Below are 21,593 nucleotides of genomic sequence, written 5' to 3'. Positions count from 1 at the left end.
CTTTCTGCCACGTATCTCTTTCAGACACAATGCTTCGTAGAGGGCATGCCGGCTTGTGCATTTTTCCTGAAAAGAAGATCTCAAGGTGTCCTGTCTTAGCATTCTTGACAGCCTTTCCTAATGGATCCAGGTTCATTCGGGCCAGTAGTTTCAGTGCCGCACGTTTTTGCTTCGCAGGGTTAAAGTTGACAGTGCTTCAATGAGCGTGCTCGACAGCACAATGTGACCCTAAAAAGCAAGACGGGAAGCAATCTAGCTTTACATTGTAGCAGGTGTAAAGATTGTTTTCCGAAATTTCAAGAGAGCAGGTTTCTAGCCAGGGCAAAAGAAAAAATCGAACGAGAAGTCATTGAGGCTTTTTATATTCATCAAAGAAAAGACAACTGCGTTAGCACGCCTTCTGTTCTCCTCACCAGAAAGGAACTAGCTTTTTTGGACGGTTTCGTTTAGATGCCCTTTGCAAAGTCCGCCTGCTTCCTTCAATTGGTTTCATGATTGTTAATATCTTAGAGGTAGTTCTTATCTTTATTCATAATCGTTCAACCTGTGCTATCATTCACGCTCGCATGAGTTATCAACATGCTTTTTGTAATAGCGACCTCCCTATGACTTGTTGTGCTGTGTTGTAGTGTTGTTTTCACTCGTCCACCACCGCATTTGTTTTTTAGTTCACGCACCCTCATGCAGCTCAGCGGCTATAAAAGAGCGCCTGGTTTCCTTTCCTGTTATTAAAGTTGGAAGTTGCGCCTCTTTCCTGTTCTTTGTATTTCCTTCCTGTTTCGTCCTTTTTTGGCATAGGACATTTGTCACAAAATTCGGCGCACTTTTGAAGCAAACAAAGAAAGACAGCGCCGCGCGGACGCGTCTCGCTGGCGCGAGACGAACGGGGGAGGAGGAAACCCCCGCGGAGCGCCTAGCCTGTGTCAGTGTGCTCTCTCTCTCTTCCACCACCGCTCACCGCCACGGCGTGCGCCGAGGGAATGAGTCATGCACGAAGATTCCTCTAGAACATCCGAGTCGCTTCTACAGATGATGGGGGGAAGAGGGGGAAGCCTTGCGTGCGCTCAGACATGTCCCCCTCCTCTGCACTCGGACGTCGGCTACGCCGCCACGACGGCACCACGCTAGAACACGCGGGAACCTTCGCGAAACGACTCCTGACTTTAACCAATGAGGACGCGCGGCCGGCGAGAGAAAGGAAGGGAAACTACACGGGAGATGCTGCGTGTATGTGCGCGCCTACTCTGGCGCGTTGAACAAACAGACGTGGAAGCGAGCCTATAAAAGAGGACGTTGACCGCTATCAGTCAGTCCGGACCGCCGTTTAAGCTTCATCGAAGCGCGCCCGATCAACTCCCGGGAAAACACCACTCGGCCAGCATCGGACCAACGAGGCAACGTTCGCCAGTCTGCGGGACGGCGTCTTCGTGGAACTCTGGTCGTCGGACTGCCGCAGTGCCCGGTGAACAAATTGTGTTTTATTTGTTTACATCTCTCTCTTGTGTTAGTGCACTTTAGGTGCAATATTGCCTATATATTGTACTCTCTCTCGAGTTTAACTGTGCACGAGTTGCATTGTTTTACTAATCACTTTGTATGTGTTTGTACTAGTGATTGTGAAATCCTCTGTATCGTCTCTTTGCTGTATAAACTTTGTTTTGTTTGTGAACCTTTTGGCTCCGACCCATTCTCTGGCTTGCGACCAGCGAAAGCTGGGCACCGAACGCCCAAAAACCTCTTGTCACTTGGTAGCTGGTCTCCGCTGAGCTTGCCACGCTGAGTCGAGGGCATCTCCATTGAGTCCGAGACCGCTACCCCCACACGCTCTAAGGGTGTCTGGGAGCTTCCCACGTAAAAGTGCGCGAAGTCTGGGTGACAACATTCCTTAATACCAATGAGCCATAACAGGTGCATTGGTGAGTAGCGCGCCGCGTCATTTCGAGCTAGCGCAGACACGCACGGGTGGGCCGCATGACTATGGCTTAGACCGACCTGTCTACACTGGTGTGTATAAAATGTAGGGTATTCGTCGCTCTAGAAGCGAATCATTGGATTATATTGATGAATGGTGTTGCTTGGACGTATGTCATCCTACTTTGTCCGCCACAAGTATCATATATGAAACACTCAAAGAACACGCATTGTTCCCGCTAATTTCATTTACTGTTTTATATTTCCAGTATTTTTATAGTAACACATTTATCTCAGCTGCAACCAAAGAGGCACACGACCGCAGAGATTACGCTAATGTTTGGAGCCGTTTTGACGAAATTCATGCCCAAGCTCCACGTTTCCACTTCCAACCTCTCCGCATTGTCGTTTCCTTGCCGCTTTTCACGTGCTCAACTGCCTATGGTGCATCCTCCGGACATTCCGGAATTCTTTCACTCATTTCACCCCCCCCCTCTCCACCCCCTTTTTGAAGTCCCATACAGCCGCCTTTTGCCGGGCCGAGCCTCTTTGTTGGAAGAGCGCTGCCCCTCACCATGCTAGGAGTTATTTTTTTCTTTGTGATTTTAGGTACACTGACCTTCTCTAACCTGTTTTCCCCTCGCGCCCAACTAAGCGCAACGCCGCTCATCCACCCTCCCTAGATTTTCTTCTACCCCTTTTACAGCTGCCGTTTCTCTTGCTGCAGCAAATTCTCCGAAAAAATATAAGAAACCTGTCCCATCGTCGTCTCCTTCTTTCCCCAACACTCGCCCAACGAGTATCGCCTGTAGCTAGCAAGGCGGCGAAAAGCCACACAACCAGCGTGCCGACGAAGCATGCGCGCTCAAACTGACGTTGTTCGTTGTCGAGAATCCACACCCGATACGATTTGACAATTATGACGGAATTCAGTAGCCTGGCCTGCAAGATTCTATTTGTGAGTACCACCATACTTTTATATTGAAATGTGTTCGGAAATGAATATGGTTCATGGCGTAATTGCCGCTTTGACTCAGCGCCGACCTTTTTTTTCTCCGGCAAGAAAAAAGAAAGCGACAAAGCACTGGCGCCAACTTCTGAATTCCAACTTTCACAGCGAAATGTCTAGCGCAAAGGCATGCACAGAATGGTGAGAACTTTATTTTTCAGCTTTGATGAAATGGATTTACCGAACGCTGACTATCTCTTCAATTACCGTGGCGGAGTGTTGTGTGGACCGACTCATGTTGCGTTCATTACGACATTGGTCGTCTATCGTTTGTGCAAGATGAGTACCAGAAGCGCTTATTCTTCCACTGCAGCAGTTTTCTGGCCGCGTGTAATATTCCCGTGCCGGGTACCTTTGTCTTGGCCAGTTGCAGGCGCACGAGAAAAAGCGGAATTCCTGGTCCCAGCGAACTTTATCCATGTTGTCTCGGAATTAATCACCCATGGACTATCGGAAGAGTGATTTCGTGTGGTTTTCAAGTAAGATTTCCGTCTGCCCCGTTACATGCATGCCAAGCGGCATCGATAATCTGCTTACTTTAAAAAAGTGTATTCGGTCTCCTGCGTTCAGCGCATTTCGTAAAACTGTGCAAGCAGTCTTTGCATAGAATATTATATTTCATAGCGAAAAAAATCGCTCACAGCTGTTCAATGGGGAGGAGCTGCTACCACCTGTGCCATACTTTGCTGGAACAAAAAGGCAAACAACCAGCTCGCAATAGACATATAATTTTGATAGGAAATATAAAAATAGATTGATTTGTATTAAACACTATATTTATCTCTTTTTGTTACTTTTAATATGTATTTGAGGGTGTGACACGGCAAATTGGGATTCGAAATTAGTAATACGATGGGAAAAAATTGTTAAATTCAATTCAACATTTTGCTATTAGTGTGGGGATTTATATTAAGAGTCATTTAGAAAATATACTTTCAACATAAGTTGCGAGTACCTTCTCGCACACTGCGCGCCACTAAGATTAATGTGTTATTTTATTTCTTGTCTTTTTTCTGCGATGGTTGTACTTACACTCATGATCACATCATGCAGCTCTTTGCGGCTGCGATGTACAGCCAGGTCATCGTGCAAGAGCTTGACGAGGAATTTGTTTCAAGGCATTGCAAAAGTTCTCTTACAAGAGGAGTGCAATGATTAGTGCCGATATGACTCATCGATTCAGCGGCTCCGGCACAGTGCATTTCACGATGTACTGGCACCGTAGATGCAATAAATTTATTTCTTTGAATCCGTTCTTTCTTTTTTGTATGTCTGCTGACTGCTTATATGTAAAATGCTACACATACAAGCTCCGGCTGGTGGAAAACAAGCGGTATATGTCTGCATTGTTGCTGGCCAGCAAGAGGTGTGGTACAAAACTAGGTGGGACCTCCGATCGCATACAATTTCCCACTGGCCTTGCAATTGATATGCCATCTATAAAAGTTAGATCAAGGGTGGAAAAGTGGGCACAAGTCGGAGCGAACCTGGGGCTATTATTGATACTGGCGGAATGTGGGCATACTATTGGCGCGAATTGCGGGCCATTATTGACAGATCGACTGAATGTGGGCATACTATTGGCGTGAATGTCGGGCCATTATTCATAGATCGACTGAATGTGAGCGTACTATTGGCGTGAATGTCGGGCCATTATTCATAGATTGGCTGAACATGGGCATAGACTTGGCACGAACGTTGGCCATTTGTGGATAGACTGGCTGAATGTTGGGTCAATGCTGGTAGCTAGACTGGCTGAGTATAGGAACAATCTTGGCATGAATAAAGAGGCCATTGTTGGAAAAAGTCTCGGATTGCTCAAATGCCAGTGTAGGACCAATATTCATGCCAATTTCCGCCACTCTTTTGCCACTGTTGGACCAATCAATTTGTGCTGCTTGGGTAGGTGGGGCCTCTAGTACGGTATCCTCAGAGGCGTCAGCGGCTGCCCGGACGTGCTCGACCAAGTCCTTTTGGGCCTTCAGGTCCTACCAGCCGAGCAGGCTCACCTCGTAGTCCTCCCCAGTGGGGTTGTGGTGCGGGGAAAAAGCTGGGTTGGATGATTAGGCCCACACCATGTAGTAAATGTCTGAAGAGTTCTCCACAGATTGCGGTCAACTGCCCGTGACGGAAGGATCAAAATGTTAGAGCACTGCCGGGCACAGCAGAGTGTTGATAAAGAGACGAAGTAGAAGCCGCTCCTCCGTCTTAGCCAGGCCTTTAGTTGGGCGAGGGTAACGGCTATGGCGAGGCTGATAACGAAGGACAATGTCTTTAAAATATACGCGGGATTGAACTTGAGATTCTGATCTAGGGGATGGAGAAAGGAAGCCCGGAAAATAGCGCCCGAGCAGCGGCGTCGGCTGCCTCATTCCTTTGACTCTACCCATTTCAGCATGAGCCCATACTATGCTCTGGTGAGCAGGGTCCCGAGCGTAGGAGCAATTCGGAGTAGTCGGTAGGCTAAGTATGGTGCCAATCCTTGCTCGACATTCCCATAGGCAAGGAGGCAGCTACCCGACTGTGTATTAGAGAGACATGGGTATTGATTGCTTGAGTGAGCCTTTCGGGGCTTCCGGAATGCGGTCACCATGCCCAGGTGAGGCTGGTTGGAGGTTCTCACGGAGAGATCGAGGGCTCTCTTAATAATTTTGCGGAGAATGACTTCGAGTGCCTCCTCGTCTTGTTTCCGAAGGTAGAGGTAAGCAGCTGAATACAAGATTCGACTGATCGAAAATGCATGCGCCAGCCGCAAAGCGTCTTTGCACCGCAACTCTCGAAATTTGCTGCAAACCCGGTGGACCATCCGCCCACCTGGTCCCAAACCTTGCGTTAGTGTCCGACCGTCTATGTTGATGTTTGAAAATCCGCAGTACCCAGACTTTGTTCAGAAATTGGTCCTGTCTCCAAAGAGAGCTCAAGTTTAGCCGTAACTCATTGGTGAGGGTAGTATGTGTCCAAATTCAGAATTTTGAGCGGAGCATTAGAGGGCGTCAGCGGCGAGCATCGGACCACTATGGTCGCCGTTTGGTGCAGGTTGGCCTCATTGTCTCAAGGAAGCCCTGCGTGGCCCATAGGGTGATGTCATCGGAATACAGTGCATGCTGCACACCAGCGCTAACACCCGATTGGGGCGGCAGGTGTATCATAGCCAGATTGAGTAGCAGAGGAGAGAGCAGTGCACCCTGTGGTGTTCCTCTCGTTCCAAGCCGAAACGGGCCGTCTCAGTGTCTTGGATCTTAATATTGGATTGGCCATTTATGAAAAATTGCCGAATGTATCTGAACGTGTTGCCTTCGCAGCCACTTTTGTGAAAGATGAGAGAGTATTACCTCATAAGTAACGTTGTCGAAGGCCCCCTTTCAAGTCTAAGAAGAGTTCGACCCTATGGTTGTGAAGGCGTTAAACCCGGTCAAGGACGTTCCGACTGAGTTGTAGCAGGACATCCTGTACGGACCTCTGCGGGTGAAATTCGAACACAGAATCAGCGAAGATGTGTTGGTTTTCCATGTCCGGGCACCATTTATCCCCTGTCCCAAAGCCTTCGGAGGACGGTTGGAGACACACCCTTCGTCGCACTGTAAAAGAGGTCTACGTCGAGCTCCGCCTCGACAAACGCCTTTACCCCCCCCCCCCCCCCATCATCACTCGCTCACGGCGCTGGAGGCTCGGCTTCTTCGGCACATCCAAATGAATGCAGTTATCACCCCGTCTCGCCTCTTTCTCTATCGCTATCGATCGGACCCGTCCTGTCTCACTGCCGCTGCATCTATGCGAACCTGGCCCATGTTCTCTTCTATTGCCCGGCTGCTGAGAAGTCGGTTTCCTACCCCCGCCTTCTCTATTCATCGTCACCTGGCTCGAATGGCTTGGCGCTGAAGGAGAGGAAGAACAGCGACTTCTGGTCGCCCAGGCGGTCGACATGCTTGGCCTGTAAATTATGGTCGAATAAAGGTCTTTTACTACTACTGCTTTTCTATAAACTCGGACATCCTGTCGTGCGCCTTCCTATCCGTTAGTTTGCCCGCACACGAGGCGATAGAGATAGGGAGGGGGTTGTCCGTGTTGATGGACCTGCCAGCCCTGGACATGAAAGTGACAGGAGCGGTCTTCCAATTGATGGTATGTGACGTGTCCCAAGCAAGACTATATTCACGTAATTCAATAAAGACTTGCTGGTGGGGGCGTCTAAGTTAGCTAGCAATTTGACTAATTTTCTCCTGATCCGGAGCTGTGCCACGTTTCAATTTACGCCGGGCCGCGCACAGATTGTCGAGCATATGATTACGCCAGTCCGGGCGGTCCTGGGTGGTGCTCAAGTATAGGTCCCGCAACTTGTGCGCTAGCTGAGTTGTGTTGCCCTGAAAGCTGTGTATGACACGTTGTAAACATTTCTGAGTTTCTCTGCGTGTTTGCGTTGGGTCGACAAGGGCGCGGCCGAGCCGCCATGTGTTCCTGCTGGACATGTGCCGCGTCGCCGTGTTGTAACGATCCCCCAGTCAAGCTGGGCCTCATACTCGGCGGCCTGCAGGGCGTGCTCGATAATTCGAGCGTAAAGTTTACTGTTATGCTTTGTTCGGCGCCACCGGCGGACAAGGCAATGCCGTACTACCCGGAGGTGGAGGCGTTGATTATCCTCGTCCGATACTACCTCGAAAGCAGAATTTGGGTTTTGGGGGAGCGAAGGCTAGAAACCAATTCTTGGGACCATGACTGGTAGCCTTGCTCGAGTATGGATGTTGCTGTGTTGAAATTTTGCGCAAACTTTAAAAGTGTGGGAGTCGGACTCCTGTTCTGGGTTTTTCTAATGGTCCGGTCTGAACTGCAGCGTTTAGTTGCAGTGGTCGCTACCGGGGGTTTCCTCGGTGTTGACCCAGTCTGCTTACTAAAGGCTGCTGGTAAAGGTAAAATCCGGACACATATCCTTAGTCACAGAATTAACTATACGGGTTGCGTGCACGGGGTTTTAGTGAAGTATGAGGCCCAACGTTGGCTCAAGCTCAGCCAACTTGCGTCCCCGTTTCTCTTCACGGCGGTACCCCCCGACTCGACTGGGCCCATTGAAGTCGCCCACATTCAGGAGGGGGTCCCGACCAGCAACTCTTAGCGCACGGCTAAAAAGGTCAGAGAATGATACATTTTGCAATTGGATGTTCCGTAGACATTTAGAATCTGCAATGGCGGGTTCTGTTTGTGGAGCGGAGTCACCATTACATAGGAATATTGAAGTCGGAGGTCTAAGTCGACCAGATTTGCAATGTAATTTTTATGAACGCATAGTCAAGGCAAGGGGGTCCTGCTGAAGTGTCGTATAGTTGGTTAGGGTGACGCCCCTTCCTGGTTTCTCAAGGGTCACCACGGCGGGCATACACTCAAAAGTCGAGAGGAAAAGCCGACGGTCGGCCCGCTTAGTGCGAGACCGTAGTACTCAGCAGTTCCGTGTATTTACAGTGGCGGGGCAGGCCAATTTAGACAACGGAGAACGCCTACACCAATGTTGTCCCGCCGTGTTGAGAATTACATGTTAGAGGAAAGAAGGGAGGTGCCCGGAGCTATCAATCAGGGGCTGAAATTGAGCTCCTGGGAGGGGACATCGTCCTTACCATCTTCGATGTCAATTACTCGAGCGACAGTTTAGAGGGGTGGCCAGATTCAACTTGAAGAGGACTGGTCCGGCGAGATTTGGGGGGGAAATACACGACCTTTTAGGCGATCTTGGTGGGAAGGGCCTCCATGACCTTAGCAAGAACGTGTTAGATTGCCGTCCCGATAGGGGCCTCAAATTTGGCTTGAAGGCGGGCCCCCAGATTGTCCACAGAAGAGTTCGAAATCACTGGCGCCGCGAGTCTGTCCATTGCTTCTGCTTGGGCGGTGGGGAGGAGTGGTTTTGGCTTCGAGGGGTTCAACACTGGCAAGTAGCATCGCGTTGTGGGCCCGGAGGGATGCTACCAGGTTTTGAAGCAGAGAATCGGCTACCGAGCGTGGGGAGGAGAAGGGGATGGGAGAAATGGGCAACCTTACCTGAGCCGCTCACGTGTGTTAGCTTTTTGGCCGCATTTGACGAGGCAGCGGTCTCGTCTTGCTTGTGCTGGAAGTGGGCTTGCTTCACCGATGTGTCGTGTGGGGCAGAAGTGGCGCTTGCTCGCCCTTGACGTCACGCCCGCTTTGGGGTGCTTGCTTCTTGTAGTTGGCGACGTCACCGAGGGGAGATGAGTCATCGTTAGTGAAGGGATCCTGGTGGCGTGGTTTTTTCCACGTCGCTCCAGTTTTTCCGCCCTTTTAAGGAGCCATCTTGGTGTCGAGGCACTACTTGGAGGTACAGTCTCTGGAGTTTGTTGCATAGTCTCCACCACAAACACCATATTTAAGCTTGCGCTTTTGAGAGCCCTGCACCCTCTCCGATAAAGGACGTTGTAGTCCACACAGTCCGCACTTTTCTTGCCTCGGATTTTGGAGAGAGTCTGCCCTGTGGCCCACGATGTCATACGCAGTGCAGGCCAGGATAGTGTGCAGGTAGGGCTGCACTTGGACGATTTATGAGTAGTAGGTTACCATCCGCGGCTTCACTTTTCTGGCAAAAGTCAGACCAGCGTTATTGGAGGTTCCAAATTTGCGAATTTCCAAGATGGTCCCCTGCCTCCATTGGACATCGTTCTTAAGGGTCTCCGCTGATTCTTGATTAGTGATAGTGATGACGCCATAGGAAATTTCTTCGTCATTGTGCTTGAAATCTCTCCGGAGTGGCACATCCCCCCCTGAGCCGATTCGATCATGAAATCACCGAGCAGGCGGTCCGCCACAAAGCCTTTCTTAGTGCTCGGCCTCCATTTGAGCATCGATGTAGGCACGCAAGGCTAAGCCTAGCTAACAGTATTGGAAGGCAGTCCCGATAGCAAGAGAGGTTCGGGGCTTGATGTTCACGACAAAATCGTTGGGGTGGCACATGCGGAGAGCTTTGGGCCGCCATGATGATTTGGGAGATCGCTGGCCGCGTGTGAGACGAGACCGTGCTGAGGCGGGGTCGAATTGTCAGATGTCGACGTGGCGCCTGCCGCTATCTTGGGTTTCCGGCGCTGAGAGCGCCTCTCAACGAGACGGAGATGTGCGTCCCGGGGCTGGTCCGATTGCCTCGAATTCGATTTCTCGGCTTGTGGTAGCGTCGACCAAGCCATGACGGCCAGGCTTTAGCCGCCTTGAGGCAGGGACTTCACCATGTTGGTGCGGAGAACGGCCTCCTCGGCACTGGGCGCCGGCGCAGCCGTTAGGCCTACCGGTGGCACTGCCTAGCGCGAGTGAAAATCCCCTCTAAATTCGCGAAAAATTTACCCACTGTCATGAAAGTGGCGTCCCTCTGTTCGCGGGTTTCGATGAATTCGTCCATGGCTCATGTGTAAAACTGACGAACCCGCGGTCCCACGCGTCCGATCGCTGAGGCGTTTCTCCTCCCGGCGCATCGGAGTAGAAAGGGCATGGCAGAACTCGCAGTTCATGTGCCGCTGTCTGGGTCAGCAACCCTCACTTCTATCAGTGTATCGCCATCTGTTTAATAGCTTCTTTTTTTAGTTATGGAGCACAGATATTCTGATTCGAACCTCGAGTTGCTTACTCTCAGCCAGGTATTAATGTTTTTCTCACAGAGTAATGAACGAGCTTTGTGCTACTGTGCACAAGTATTTGCCTTTTCAGTGCGAAAATACTGATTCACTTCGCTGTACTCTCAGCGTATATCGTTTGCTATGGCACGCATCTTTGAGCCCAAATAAAACATCAACAATGCTTATTAAATAAATTTTCTGAGCTCGTGAAATGAGATTGGCGGTCGGGTAAACCAGATAATAACTGTCAGTTGCCACTGAACGATTATCTCGATATTAACTACTGCTGCTTGTCCACAGCACCGCAAATGCGAAACCTCATGCACAAACGCTCATGCCAAGGGCTCATGCCAGAGAAATATCAATTTCGAGTGTTTAGTTCATACCACATAAAACTCACCAAGTCTTTATTGACACCACAAAGCTTCAAAAACATACAAATTGCATCCGATGACTTTTCCCGTAGCAGCGCGGCAAAATATGCCCACGAGAAAAGAAAGCAGCCAAAACTCCACCCTGTTCTCACTGAGGAGACACACAATTGACTGCATTCCCATGAAAATTAATTTTGTGTAAAATATGGACGGTGAGGAAACTGATAAAAAGCTAGAGGGCGCTTAAGCTTCGCCTTTAAGAGTGGAATGCGACAGCGTCTTGCTGCGCTGCTAGGGAGTCCACACAACGCTATCGCCCGATCGTGGCGACGCCTTGCCCGTTGGAGAAATAGAAAATTTGTTTTTTGAAACCGTCAGATCACAGTCTCACTTGCCTTGTTGGACGCCCGATCCGCGGATTAGTCGCAGCCTCCGATTACAGGTTGCCGATTCCCCCTATTAGAGTTCACCGGTTCGAATCCCTGCCGTGAGATGGGCACTCATTTATCAAGTATGTTTATGATGCACGAAACACTGAATCATATGATGGCATCTGGAGCACACCGCGACAAACGGATGGCATGATACGATTTTTTTCCCGCCGTCATGATGGCTAAGTGGTTATGGCGCTTGGCTGCTGACTCCAAAGACCTTTGTTCGTTCCCCGCCATGGCGGTCGAATTTCAATGGCGGCCAAATTCTGGAGGCCCATGTACTCTGCCATGTCAGTGCTCCGGAAATTTCTACCACCTAGGGTTTTTTAACGTGCAATGACATCGCACATCACAAGGGCACCTTTTGAAGTGAAAGCTTCACTACGCTAGGTAAAACCAAGGTCATCGCTTCTGGAGATTCAACCTTCATTTCATCTTCATATAAAGCAAACGAAAGGAGAGGAACATGAGTGGCTTCTGGGACAGCAGACACCTTTGGCGCGCTTTAAGCTACGAGGCAGGCTTTCGTAAACGATACTCGACAATAGACCATTCACACTATCAATCAGGTGATAGAGAAATGCGCAGAATATAACCAACCCCTATATATAGCCTTCATTGATTACGAGAAAGCATTTGACTCAGTGGAAACTTCAGCTGTAATGCAGGCATTGTGGAATCAGGGTGTAGGAGAGTGTTATTTGAAAATATTGGAAGATATTTATAACGATTGCACAGCTACTCTAGTTCTCCATAAAGTCAGCAATAAAATTCCAATACAGAAAGGTGTCAGGCAGGGAGACACGATCTCGCCAATGCTCTTCACTGCCTGCTTACTGGAGATATTCCGGGGACTGGAATGGAAACAGTTGGGGATAAGAGTTAATGAAGAATACCTAAGTAATTTGCGATTCGCTAATGACATTGCCTTGCTAAGCCACTCAGGACAAGAACTGCAAAGCATGATCAATCAGTTAGACAGGCAGAGCAGAACGGTGGGGCTAAGAATTAACATGCAGAAAACCAAAGTATTGTTCAACAGCCTAGCAAGGGAACAGCAGTTCGCAATTGGTAGCGAGGTGCTGGAAGTAGTAAGAGAATATGTCTACTTAGGGCAGGTAGTGACCGCAGATCCGGATCATGAGAGGGAAATAACTAGAAGAATAAGAATGGGGTGGAGCGCATATGGCAGGTTCTCTCAGATCATGAATGGTAGCTTGCCAATATCCCTGAAGAGAAAAGTGTACAACAGCTGTATCCTACCGGTACTGACCTAAGGGGGAGAAACGTGGAGGCTAACAAAGAGGGATCAGCTTAAGTTAAGAACAACGCAGCGAGCTATGGAAAGGAAAATGATAGGTGTAACGTTAAGAGATCGGAAGAGCGTGGAGTGGGTGAGGGAACAAACGCGGGTTAATGACATCTTAGTTGAAATCAAGAGGAAGAAATGGGCTTGGGCAGGGCATGTAGTGCGAAGGCAAGATAATCGCTAGTCCTTAAGGGTAACGGAGTGGATTCCAAGAGAAAGCAAACGTGGCAGGGGACGGCAGAAAGTTAGGTGGGCGGATGAGATTAAGAAGTTTGCGGGGATTCAGTGGCGGCAACTGACAAAGGACACGGTTAATTGGAGAGACATGGGAGAGGCCTTTGCCGTGCAGTGGGTGTAGTCAGGCTGATGATGATGATGATGATGAAGCTACGATAGCGATGAAGAGCCGGACCTTGGAAAGCAAAGGAAAGGCGCGTAACTGGCTCCCTTGGACAGCGGGCCCTTCTGAAGAGTCGTGCTTTAAGCTACGTAGCGGTAGTGACAGATGTGCGCTGCATGCGTTGGCATTCAGAATGCGATGTCAGTACACATTAAAAATCCCCAAGAGATCGATAGTATTTCTGAGCCTTCCCTTACGACACCTCTTAATCCATTTCTTCTTTCATTCCCTGCTTTTCGCTCCCTTTAGGGCGTGTTTCGGGTGTCCACGAAGTTTCCTCTCATTAACTACGCCAGTTCCGTACAGCAAAAACAAATTTTCAATTAACGTTTTACCTAAATATTCTGGCCGAGCTATCGGGGCAAAAAGAGGCCACTCACTCTGCGTGACCTTGTAGACGATGAAGCCGACTCCGCCCAGCACGACAGCGCCGAAGGCGACCAGGCCTCCGATGGTGATGAGCATGGAGGCGGCCGACTTGTTGTCGCTGTCCGATTTCGCGGTCGCGCCGGCGCCGCTGGCGCCCCTGCAATAACGTCATCTGTGCTGTGACCTTTAACTTGGAAAATGGAGCGGTCCTCCTGTACTGCCGCATTCTCGTCGTGCAGCGCAGCATGCAGTACTTTACGTCGCAAAATAAAGCACTCGTCTGTCTCATTCCTTGGTCGTACCGCACAAGATAGTTTTTTGCGTTTTTCTTTATTTCGTATCACCCTTAGCGCTCAGTTTCTGCAAGAAAAGTTATTTACTCTGTAGAATAAAATACAGAAGATAATAACACCGAGCTCTTGCATCTCGAATGCGTCCTTATCTCGCCGCACGCAAGTACCAAAGGCGCAGTGAGCTGTGGGCGAATTGCAGTTTTACGCCTGGCGGGTTAATACCCGACAGCACACAAAAGGGAAATGAGTGGCCTAACGCAGCAAAGCACCTGTCTTGCAACTTTTTGCCGACATCCAAGCATGAAGGGCTGCCTAATGAGAAAAAAAAGACAACAGTAAACTCAAGCGAGAAAGCGCCTGGCTATTGAGAGTGCGACTGAATCTGCGCTATCAGAATCGAAAGTACCCTGGTAACCTATGTGCGTTCTTTTCTCCAGCCTGATGATCTTCTATCAAAGTAAACTTCCTGCTAAATATTTCCCTACCCGTACTTAGAGCTCTCAGGCTTAACCTTGCTATGTAGATCTCTTCGCTGCAATATAAAAAAAATGAGTCATTTCCTTTCCCTACGTGGCATCAAGGTATTCACGCCTGCAAAGCGATATTAGCGTTTCCCTGAAAGATGGACTTGTGTGAAAATTGTTTGCGATAAGAAGTATACAGAATTAAAGGAAAAGCATTTGGAGCGAAAGCTGGACCTCTCGCGTACAATCCTTCCAGGTCATGTCGTGGCGCAGGTATGACCTTCGAGCTGCCTCAATTAAAAAACAAAATATAATTATGGTGTAAATGGGACTCAAACGCGGGACTGCGGTATTCAAGACTGGGACGCTTTTACTACGCCACGTGTGTTTATTTTATTTTGATTGCCTAGCTTTTGCAAAAATTGTACCAAAACAACAATCACAGTAAGACCGAGCTCACAATATACTTTGAATAGAAAATGTACACATTGAGGCACCGCCATCAACCAGCCAAAAGCTGACTCCATCCAACTAGAATTCACGCAACCACACAAGCGGCTTTACTCTTGACAGCCACTAAGGAGGTTCCGCGGCCAATTTTTGCGGAGCTGCAAATAAATTCATGCTCTTGAAAATAAATCCTATCGGTATGGCATCTTTGCCACAGTCATATTTGGCCATTCTCAAATGCCATATACAGTGGAGGCCCAAGAGCTTTAGGAGATCAAATAGTACCGCCTCCTGACTTTCAGGGCTTAAATAACGAAGTTCCTGCGCGTTGAGTAGTAGCCCTTTTTTTTTATTGCGCTTTGTACTACATCCGAACAATAAGCCCCTTCTCAGCATGGCAAAATAACGTGGTCTAATGTTTCCGGCTTTTTACAAGTTAAGCAGTTCCTTCCGCACAGTAAACTGAAATCCCTTTCCTCTAAAAACTTTTTGACTGGTAGCGTGCAGGTGAGTAAATTTAAATAAAGGTCTTTACTCCTCTTTAAAACATCACTGCCCAGGCCTCTACTGTGGAAGGTCATGTACGTGGGCTCAGGGAAAACTATATCACAAAGATTACGGTACTGCTTTTCTCGTTTAGTTTTGTACAAATAATCGCTGGAAAAATTAACACTTGTTAGAATCTCTTTGTAGTAATCGAAAATCCCACCCGAAAGCTCTTCCGTGGATACAACAAACTCCGGCAGCAAGCGCTGCCGCCTTAAAAAGTGGTGTCCCAATACTTTGTTATAGTAAGTCAGCAAACGCAATTGGGGAATTTTCGGGCATGTTAACGATGTATTTATGTGAAGTCCACAACAAATATTTAAATGAATGAAGGAAGAAGTTTTTATTTCTGGCCTTGAATAATGAGAAATTAGCAGACATCATACGTGAAAGATAGCAGTTTATGTAGTAGAAAACTCGCAAACCACATGCCGTCAGTAGTGTCGAAGCCCACGACCTCTGAATGCCGCGAGTGGTTCTCTACCAACTGAGCTTCTGCGCCGGCTGATTGCCCGTTTACATTGGTGCGCACATTTCATGTATCATTGACTTCACAGTACTCGATCTTCATTTCCTTTGCAATGAAATATCTTCTACGCAATAGATGTTTATAAAACTAATTTCTCATAATTTGCAAAAAGCACAAAAACTTTTCTATATACATTACTTGGTTTTTCTTGCTGCTCGCTTCCATCATTTCATAAGGGGTCCAAGATTTCCGCGGTTTTCCACTCAGTAGCTTAAAAATGGCATCGTATCCAGCAGTCATGACGCCACAGGTGCCACAACAGCGACCTAGCACAACTTCCGCCCTCAGCCCTCGATATCACGCACCACGTGGTATTAGCGGGAATTAACAGGTTTTATGTCCGCCGCTATTGTGGATGCTGGCTGTGGTGTACTCTCGCATGGTTATGCTGCGCGCAACATAAATACACAGTAAATGTAAACATGTAAATGTAAATGTAAAGAGTGCAGCCATGGCCGTAGCTCCGCTAGTACGGCACGGTAGGCGTAATGTGGAGGTAGTGGGTTTGCATTACATCTGTCGGTCGTTGTTCATCCTTGTACATCTATCCATCTACGTTAGAGGTAGGAAATGGTAAAACTTCCATTTTCCTCTGCTTCAACACCGCATATATATAAACACTCTGCTCAGCTTTTGTTGCTTTGAGTGCCTGTTGGATTCTATCATATGTTCGCGGCAGCAAAAAAGAATAGGAGAAGAATCCTCCTATTTAGTCATCTAATGCATTACAACTAACTTCTGTCTTCATTTTGAGACATGTTTCATTTGCATTTTTTGTTTATGCGCTACCTTTGGAGAATTTGTTTTTGGACACACGAGCCGTAATAAGCATTCAGTTCTCGTGGGTCAAGCCACATGGCCCAGGCATATGCATAGACCGGGTGTATTTATACGTGAGCAAGTCTGCTCGACTTGTTCCAGTCGCAAAGACACAGGCGAGCTTCAAAATAATAGAAGGTAAGCTAGGCATAAATATAGACTTGGGTGCCCAGATAAAGTTTCGTACTCACGAGTGTCCAAGTAAAGTGTCGTACTATTAGGAACTCAAAGGAGTTGCTCGAGGGCAGCAGAGTGGACCGGCAACTTATGTTCAAAAATAACGACGGAGCCCTGAAGGCAGACTTAAATAGGCTGAATACAGTCATTCAACGGCCCACAAACAAAATCTGGAGGTCACTGTGGCCTCTTATCTGAGCTGGCTAGAGTGCACTTTTTCAATGAAAAGGATATTACCCATCACTGTGAGCCCTGTTGGGGCGCCTCGTCATCAGAGGCATTTTGAAGCTTTCACTTTGCGCAATTAGATGCCTCTCTCGTGCGTGGATGATGACTTTGCAGATCCCTGGCCTGTGCGTACTCCATAATTGTGCCCTTTCACTTTCTGCTTCGTCGGCACATTTCATGGTAGCCCCATTTACGCTCGGAGAATTGGAGACGGCCAGGACTGGCCTGCCGCTTTGGTGTGCACCTGGTCGCGACAGGATCATCAACCAAATACCGCACAACGTGGTCCTTGCACACCAAGGAACTCCAGAACTCCCATAATCAAATTTTCGAATACGGCTACGTAGTGCCTTGCGTAGTTGCTTTGCTTAACCCTGGAAAATACATTACGTACGTGGTCATTTAAGTTCGTTCCTACCTCAATAAAATGGCGAGTGCCTAAGGTGGTTGAAGAGCTGGCATGTGCTCACTTATCGTGGTCGCTAGAAGAAACGCAGGCCATTCCGTCATGAATGACTAAGCTAAGCCCAGGTTTGCATGCACAAGAATGCGTCTTGAACCCGACAAACGACATTGAACATGACATTTTGGCATTTGGACGTATGCCATTTTCTTTCAATTCGCCAGAACTTGCCAGAGGGGTTTAAAAGCAGAATACTAAATATATCGCAAAGCGTGATTATCAAGAGGCATTTACAATCCCGTTTTACTCTCTTTCATCTGTGCTCCCTCGACATGAGTGCGGTTAGGGAGCATTTGATGCACAGGAATCGAGGTGTACCTGAAGGAAGCGTTTGCTCATCCGTGATTTTAACGCCAGAGTGTTAAAACCACTGCACCAAAAAAAAAAGCCACAGTCGTCATCCGCGTCGCGCCTTTGGCCATAAGTGAAAAAAAAAACTCGAAATATCCATAGAGAAGCAACCCCGGTCGCAATTGGGCCATACAGGTTACGTGATCTTGTGATGTCACAACTTTCCCACCGGATTGTAGCAAAGTGCCCATCGTGGCAGGTGGTAGTTAACAAATGGCCGCAAGAGGTTTGTCGGGAAGGGAAACGTTGATCTCACAAGCCCCACTGGTAGCACCAAATGCGATGACAGGGCAGTGGCGCTTCCCTAAATCACCGCACCACATCGAAAGGTGTGTTATGAGCACTCCCATGGATCTGTGATTGTGAACGGAAAATTGTGCAAATACATAAAAGGGCATTCACCTATTAAGTCAATAGCTTCATAGCCTTAAAGCGCAGCTGGAGTATCTCCTCCAGTTTATTTTGTGTTGGGATGGATGTTCATCGAGGCCTCGCAAAAAAATGGCTCTGGTTTGACCAATGGCCGTCCCGAGTAGAATTGCGGAAGCAACGGCGCGGCAATCGCAGCGGCGACGGCATCGAAGGGGTCACTTTGACTGTCCAAAGTGCGTAGGGGCGAAACCGTTTTGCGCACCACCTAGACTGCCTCTCTGGCACTGGTGACGTCACCACTCGATGACACCACACATAATTAAGTACTAATTACTGAGTAGGACAAATGACTAAATAATGAAAAATTACTGATTAATGACTAAATACTAATTAACTGTTAATTAATGACCCTTAAGCTTCGCCTTTAGTAGTGGAACGCGATAGCGTGTTGTAGTGCTGCCAGGGAGTCCACGGAACCCTACCACCCGTTCGGCGCGATGCCTTGCGCTTTGAACGCAAAGCTTTTGAGGAAAGGAAATAGAGCAATAATTCTCTGTGATCTCGGTGGACACCTGAACCGCACCGTACAGGAAGGGAAGAAGTCAGAATGAAGGAAGAAAGAGAAAGAGAGGCCGTAATGAAGGAAATTAAAGTTGCATTTGAGGAAACGAAATTACACAGTAACTGTCGCACATCTATCGGTGGACACTCGTCATCCGTTTGTAGAGGAAGGGAGGAAGTGGGAGTGAAAGAAGAAAGAGGGGCCGTAATGAAGAAAATGAAAATTGTATTTGCGGAAAGGAAATTCCGCATTAACTGTCTCACAGTCACTCCTCCCGTATGCGCAGTTGGGACTCTCCGGGGCTGTGCGAAATGGCTGACACCTAGCGTAGTGTTGCTTCCGAAAAAAAAAAATTCCTTGAGGGTCAGTATATCATGTATGGCGGCTGAAATTTGATTTACCCTGCTACAAACGCAAGCGGCTGGCTTTGATAGCTAAACGAATCCTTGTTTCATAGAGAAGTGTGTACGAGCGCAAAAGACTGGCTTTGTCTTGTTTGCTGGTATACGCTACCGTGTTTGTTTGTTTTTTTGGGCGCTCTTTTAATTCCCGTCTGCAGTGCGACAAGCTCTGGACACGAATGCCTCATCTGTTTTTGTGCCTCAATGTGAACCGTAGAATTTGAAGTGCACAGTACTGAAATCGTCCATACTCACTAGTTCTACTCCATGAAGATCTGGAGGAGAGCCACGGAATTTTGCAGTTATTCATCTTGCCAGCACCACAGTTTGTACATATGAAATATTTCCAAACATGACACTTGAAGGGAACCCGTGGATTTCTACTGGCGGCTGCGAGGATTCAAATTCTTAAAAAGTCAATGTCAAAACGTCTTATCCTTCGGCTTCAGAAAGGATACTAATGCAATAGGTGGCCTCAGAGAGAAAGTAGACGACCGACCACGACCGACCTCTTCTGCAATGACTTCGAAATAGGTTTTAGACTCGGACTTACTGGGCGCATAACACTTTTACTGCCAAATCTGTGACCTTTTGAGTTGAAGGTAGTGGTGAAAACCGTCTTGGTCATATAAGAGTTTCAATCCAACGTTTATGGTATCGCGTTTTCGCGGTGTGCAGAGTCCTGCTATTGCGCTAATGGATAAATTTAGGCTTGAGGTAGAATATAATCGCCATCTCGATATTTTCACCGATGGTTATGCGTACAAGAACACCGCAGCTACCTTAGCGGCGTTCAACATTTCTTCCCTGTATGCTTCCTGCTCTGCCGTTACTCGAGTCGAGTCCTACACAGCAGCTGAAACCGTTACTTTTGAGGCTGTCCTAGGAAAGCTAAGGTCTTGCCTGGCTCAACGTATTCTCACCCTGACAGATTCGAAATCTGCCCTTTAAAAGTTGCAGCGTGGGAGCTAGGCGAAAGGGTTACGCATTTGCTATCTGCTCCTGATGCACAATATGCGCAGCAGATGGTCGTCTACACGTCTCAGCACGGACCCTCTCACATAGCTACCTTAGTCAGTGAGGTGGTGGACAGCGTGACCCATCCACTGCTGTCTGGCAACCCATCAAGGAAAATCGCTAGATGTGAGAAAACAACCCTTCAATAAAACAGGACTAGGACATTTCAGATCCCGGTGGTGCCTACCCAACACCCAACCAGCCGTGTGCGACCAAGGGTCTATAGAGATCTCGAGCCACTCTAGTGCACCCCATTCGCTCCGGTTCTGCTGCTACCTCCACTTTCGTGCAAAGAGGGGTCTGGCATAGTCCACTCTATTCTTCATGTGGTGTGTGCAGCGGCTGTAGAGCATAATTTTAACATTTGCTCTTTCTTAAGAGCAGGGTGATGTGTCCTACTGGCTTTCATCAGGGGTCACGACCCCAAGATAGTTGAACTGGAGACATTATTTACTCGCTCGGAAGACGATCATTGAGGCGGGATGCGTCCCACCTTGCTAAAAATTTACTTCTAGGTTCTCCCCAGGACAGCACATGGTGGACAGTACCGATTGATTGCTACAGTGGGCGATTGTTTGCGTGACAACGAAGACGTACTAGGATACAGATCGCTACCTCAAACGCTCGAGCTTCGCTGTTATGTAAACCTCGCAACGTTGTAAAAAATTTTGGGGGAATAATCGCAAGGCTGATGTCACGAGGAGAATCCAACAACCTTGCTGATTAAAACAAAATTCTTGCTAGAGAGCACTGCTTGCTGAATAGAGAGTAGTTAATATTGCCCCATTTTTTGCGTGAGCTTCGAGAGAATATGCCATGATGGGCTGCAAAATGTTCCCACCAAAGTAAATGGAGTACAAGCCCTCTATATCACACTTCAAACCGCCTGTAAAAGCCTGCTCTTAATCGCTAGGTTCCAGAAGCCGTTGGCGCGCATCGTGGAAAGCCAGAGCATTGATCTGGTTGCCCTTACTTACCCCCGGGCCGACTTCCGCTGCACCATGATGGAGTCCGGTGGCCTCTTTCCTTTGCTAGGTGCCCCGTCGTCGGCCCCGGCGTCCTCGTCATCCTCCTCATCCTCCTTCTTTCCTTCTTTTCCGACATCCTCGTCCTCACTCATTGCTCACACCTGACAGGACAGACGCGGCGTACCCTAGTGAACAGGAGTGCATCACGTGCATGACGAAAAGAAAGAAGTGAGAATAACGGATTGTAGCCAGATCAGTTTAATCCATGGGTCGAAGTAATGATCAAGCCTATAACAGAAAAATTTGGCGCTGAAGAGGAAGTTGTACAAAATTTAAACAGTCATTGAAAAAGTAACTTGGCAAGGTTACGCCATATTGACCTTCCGATGCGAGCTCTATCCTTATATTCTCAACAACCTTTAGCAAAAAGAATACGAAAAACGTCACATATAACCGCCGCTTAAATTCCGGCTCCATTCGAAAGGCGGCCTCTAGTGATTGGAGGATACGTGGATAGGGAAATTCGGATCCCTTTTCAGTACTGGCGGAGAA

The 21,593-nt window shown here is 48.1% G+C and overlaps 1 protein-coding gene across 1 annotated transcript in view; it reads right to left on the bottom strand.

Moving 5' to 3' along the window:
• LOC149326436 (uncharacterized) overlaps nucleotides 1–21,193 on the bottom strand; it is a 40,547-nt gene extending 19,354 nt beyond the window's left edge. Inside the window, exons 1-2 of the mRNA XM_089563329.1 lie at nucleotides 21,051–21,193; nucleotides 13,413–13,558 (exon numbers count right to left, since the gene is read on the bottom strand). Of these exons, the coding sequence (XP_089419455.1) occupies nucleotides 13,413–13,558; nucleotides 21,051–21,193 (289 nt within the window). The remainder of the gene's footprint in view (nucleotides 1–13,412; nucleotides 13,559–21,050) is intronic.
• Between the last annotated feature and the right edge of the window lie 400 nt (nucleotides 21,194–21,593).

Source organism: Amblyomma mixtum, chromosome 10, assembly GCF_055824585.1.
Source record: "Amblyomma mixtum isolate Tamu chromosome 10, ASM5582458v1, whole genome shotgun sequence".
Taxonomy (NCBI): Eukaryota; Metazoa; Arthropoda; class Arachnida; order Ixodida; family Ixodidae; genus Amblyomma; species Amblyomma mixtum.
Note: the sequence above shows the minus strand (reverse complement) of the source record. Positions and strands in the feature narration are given on the sequence as shown.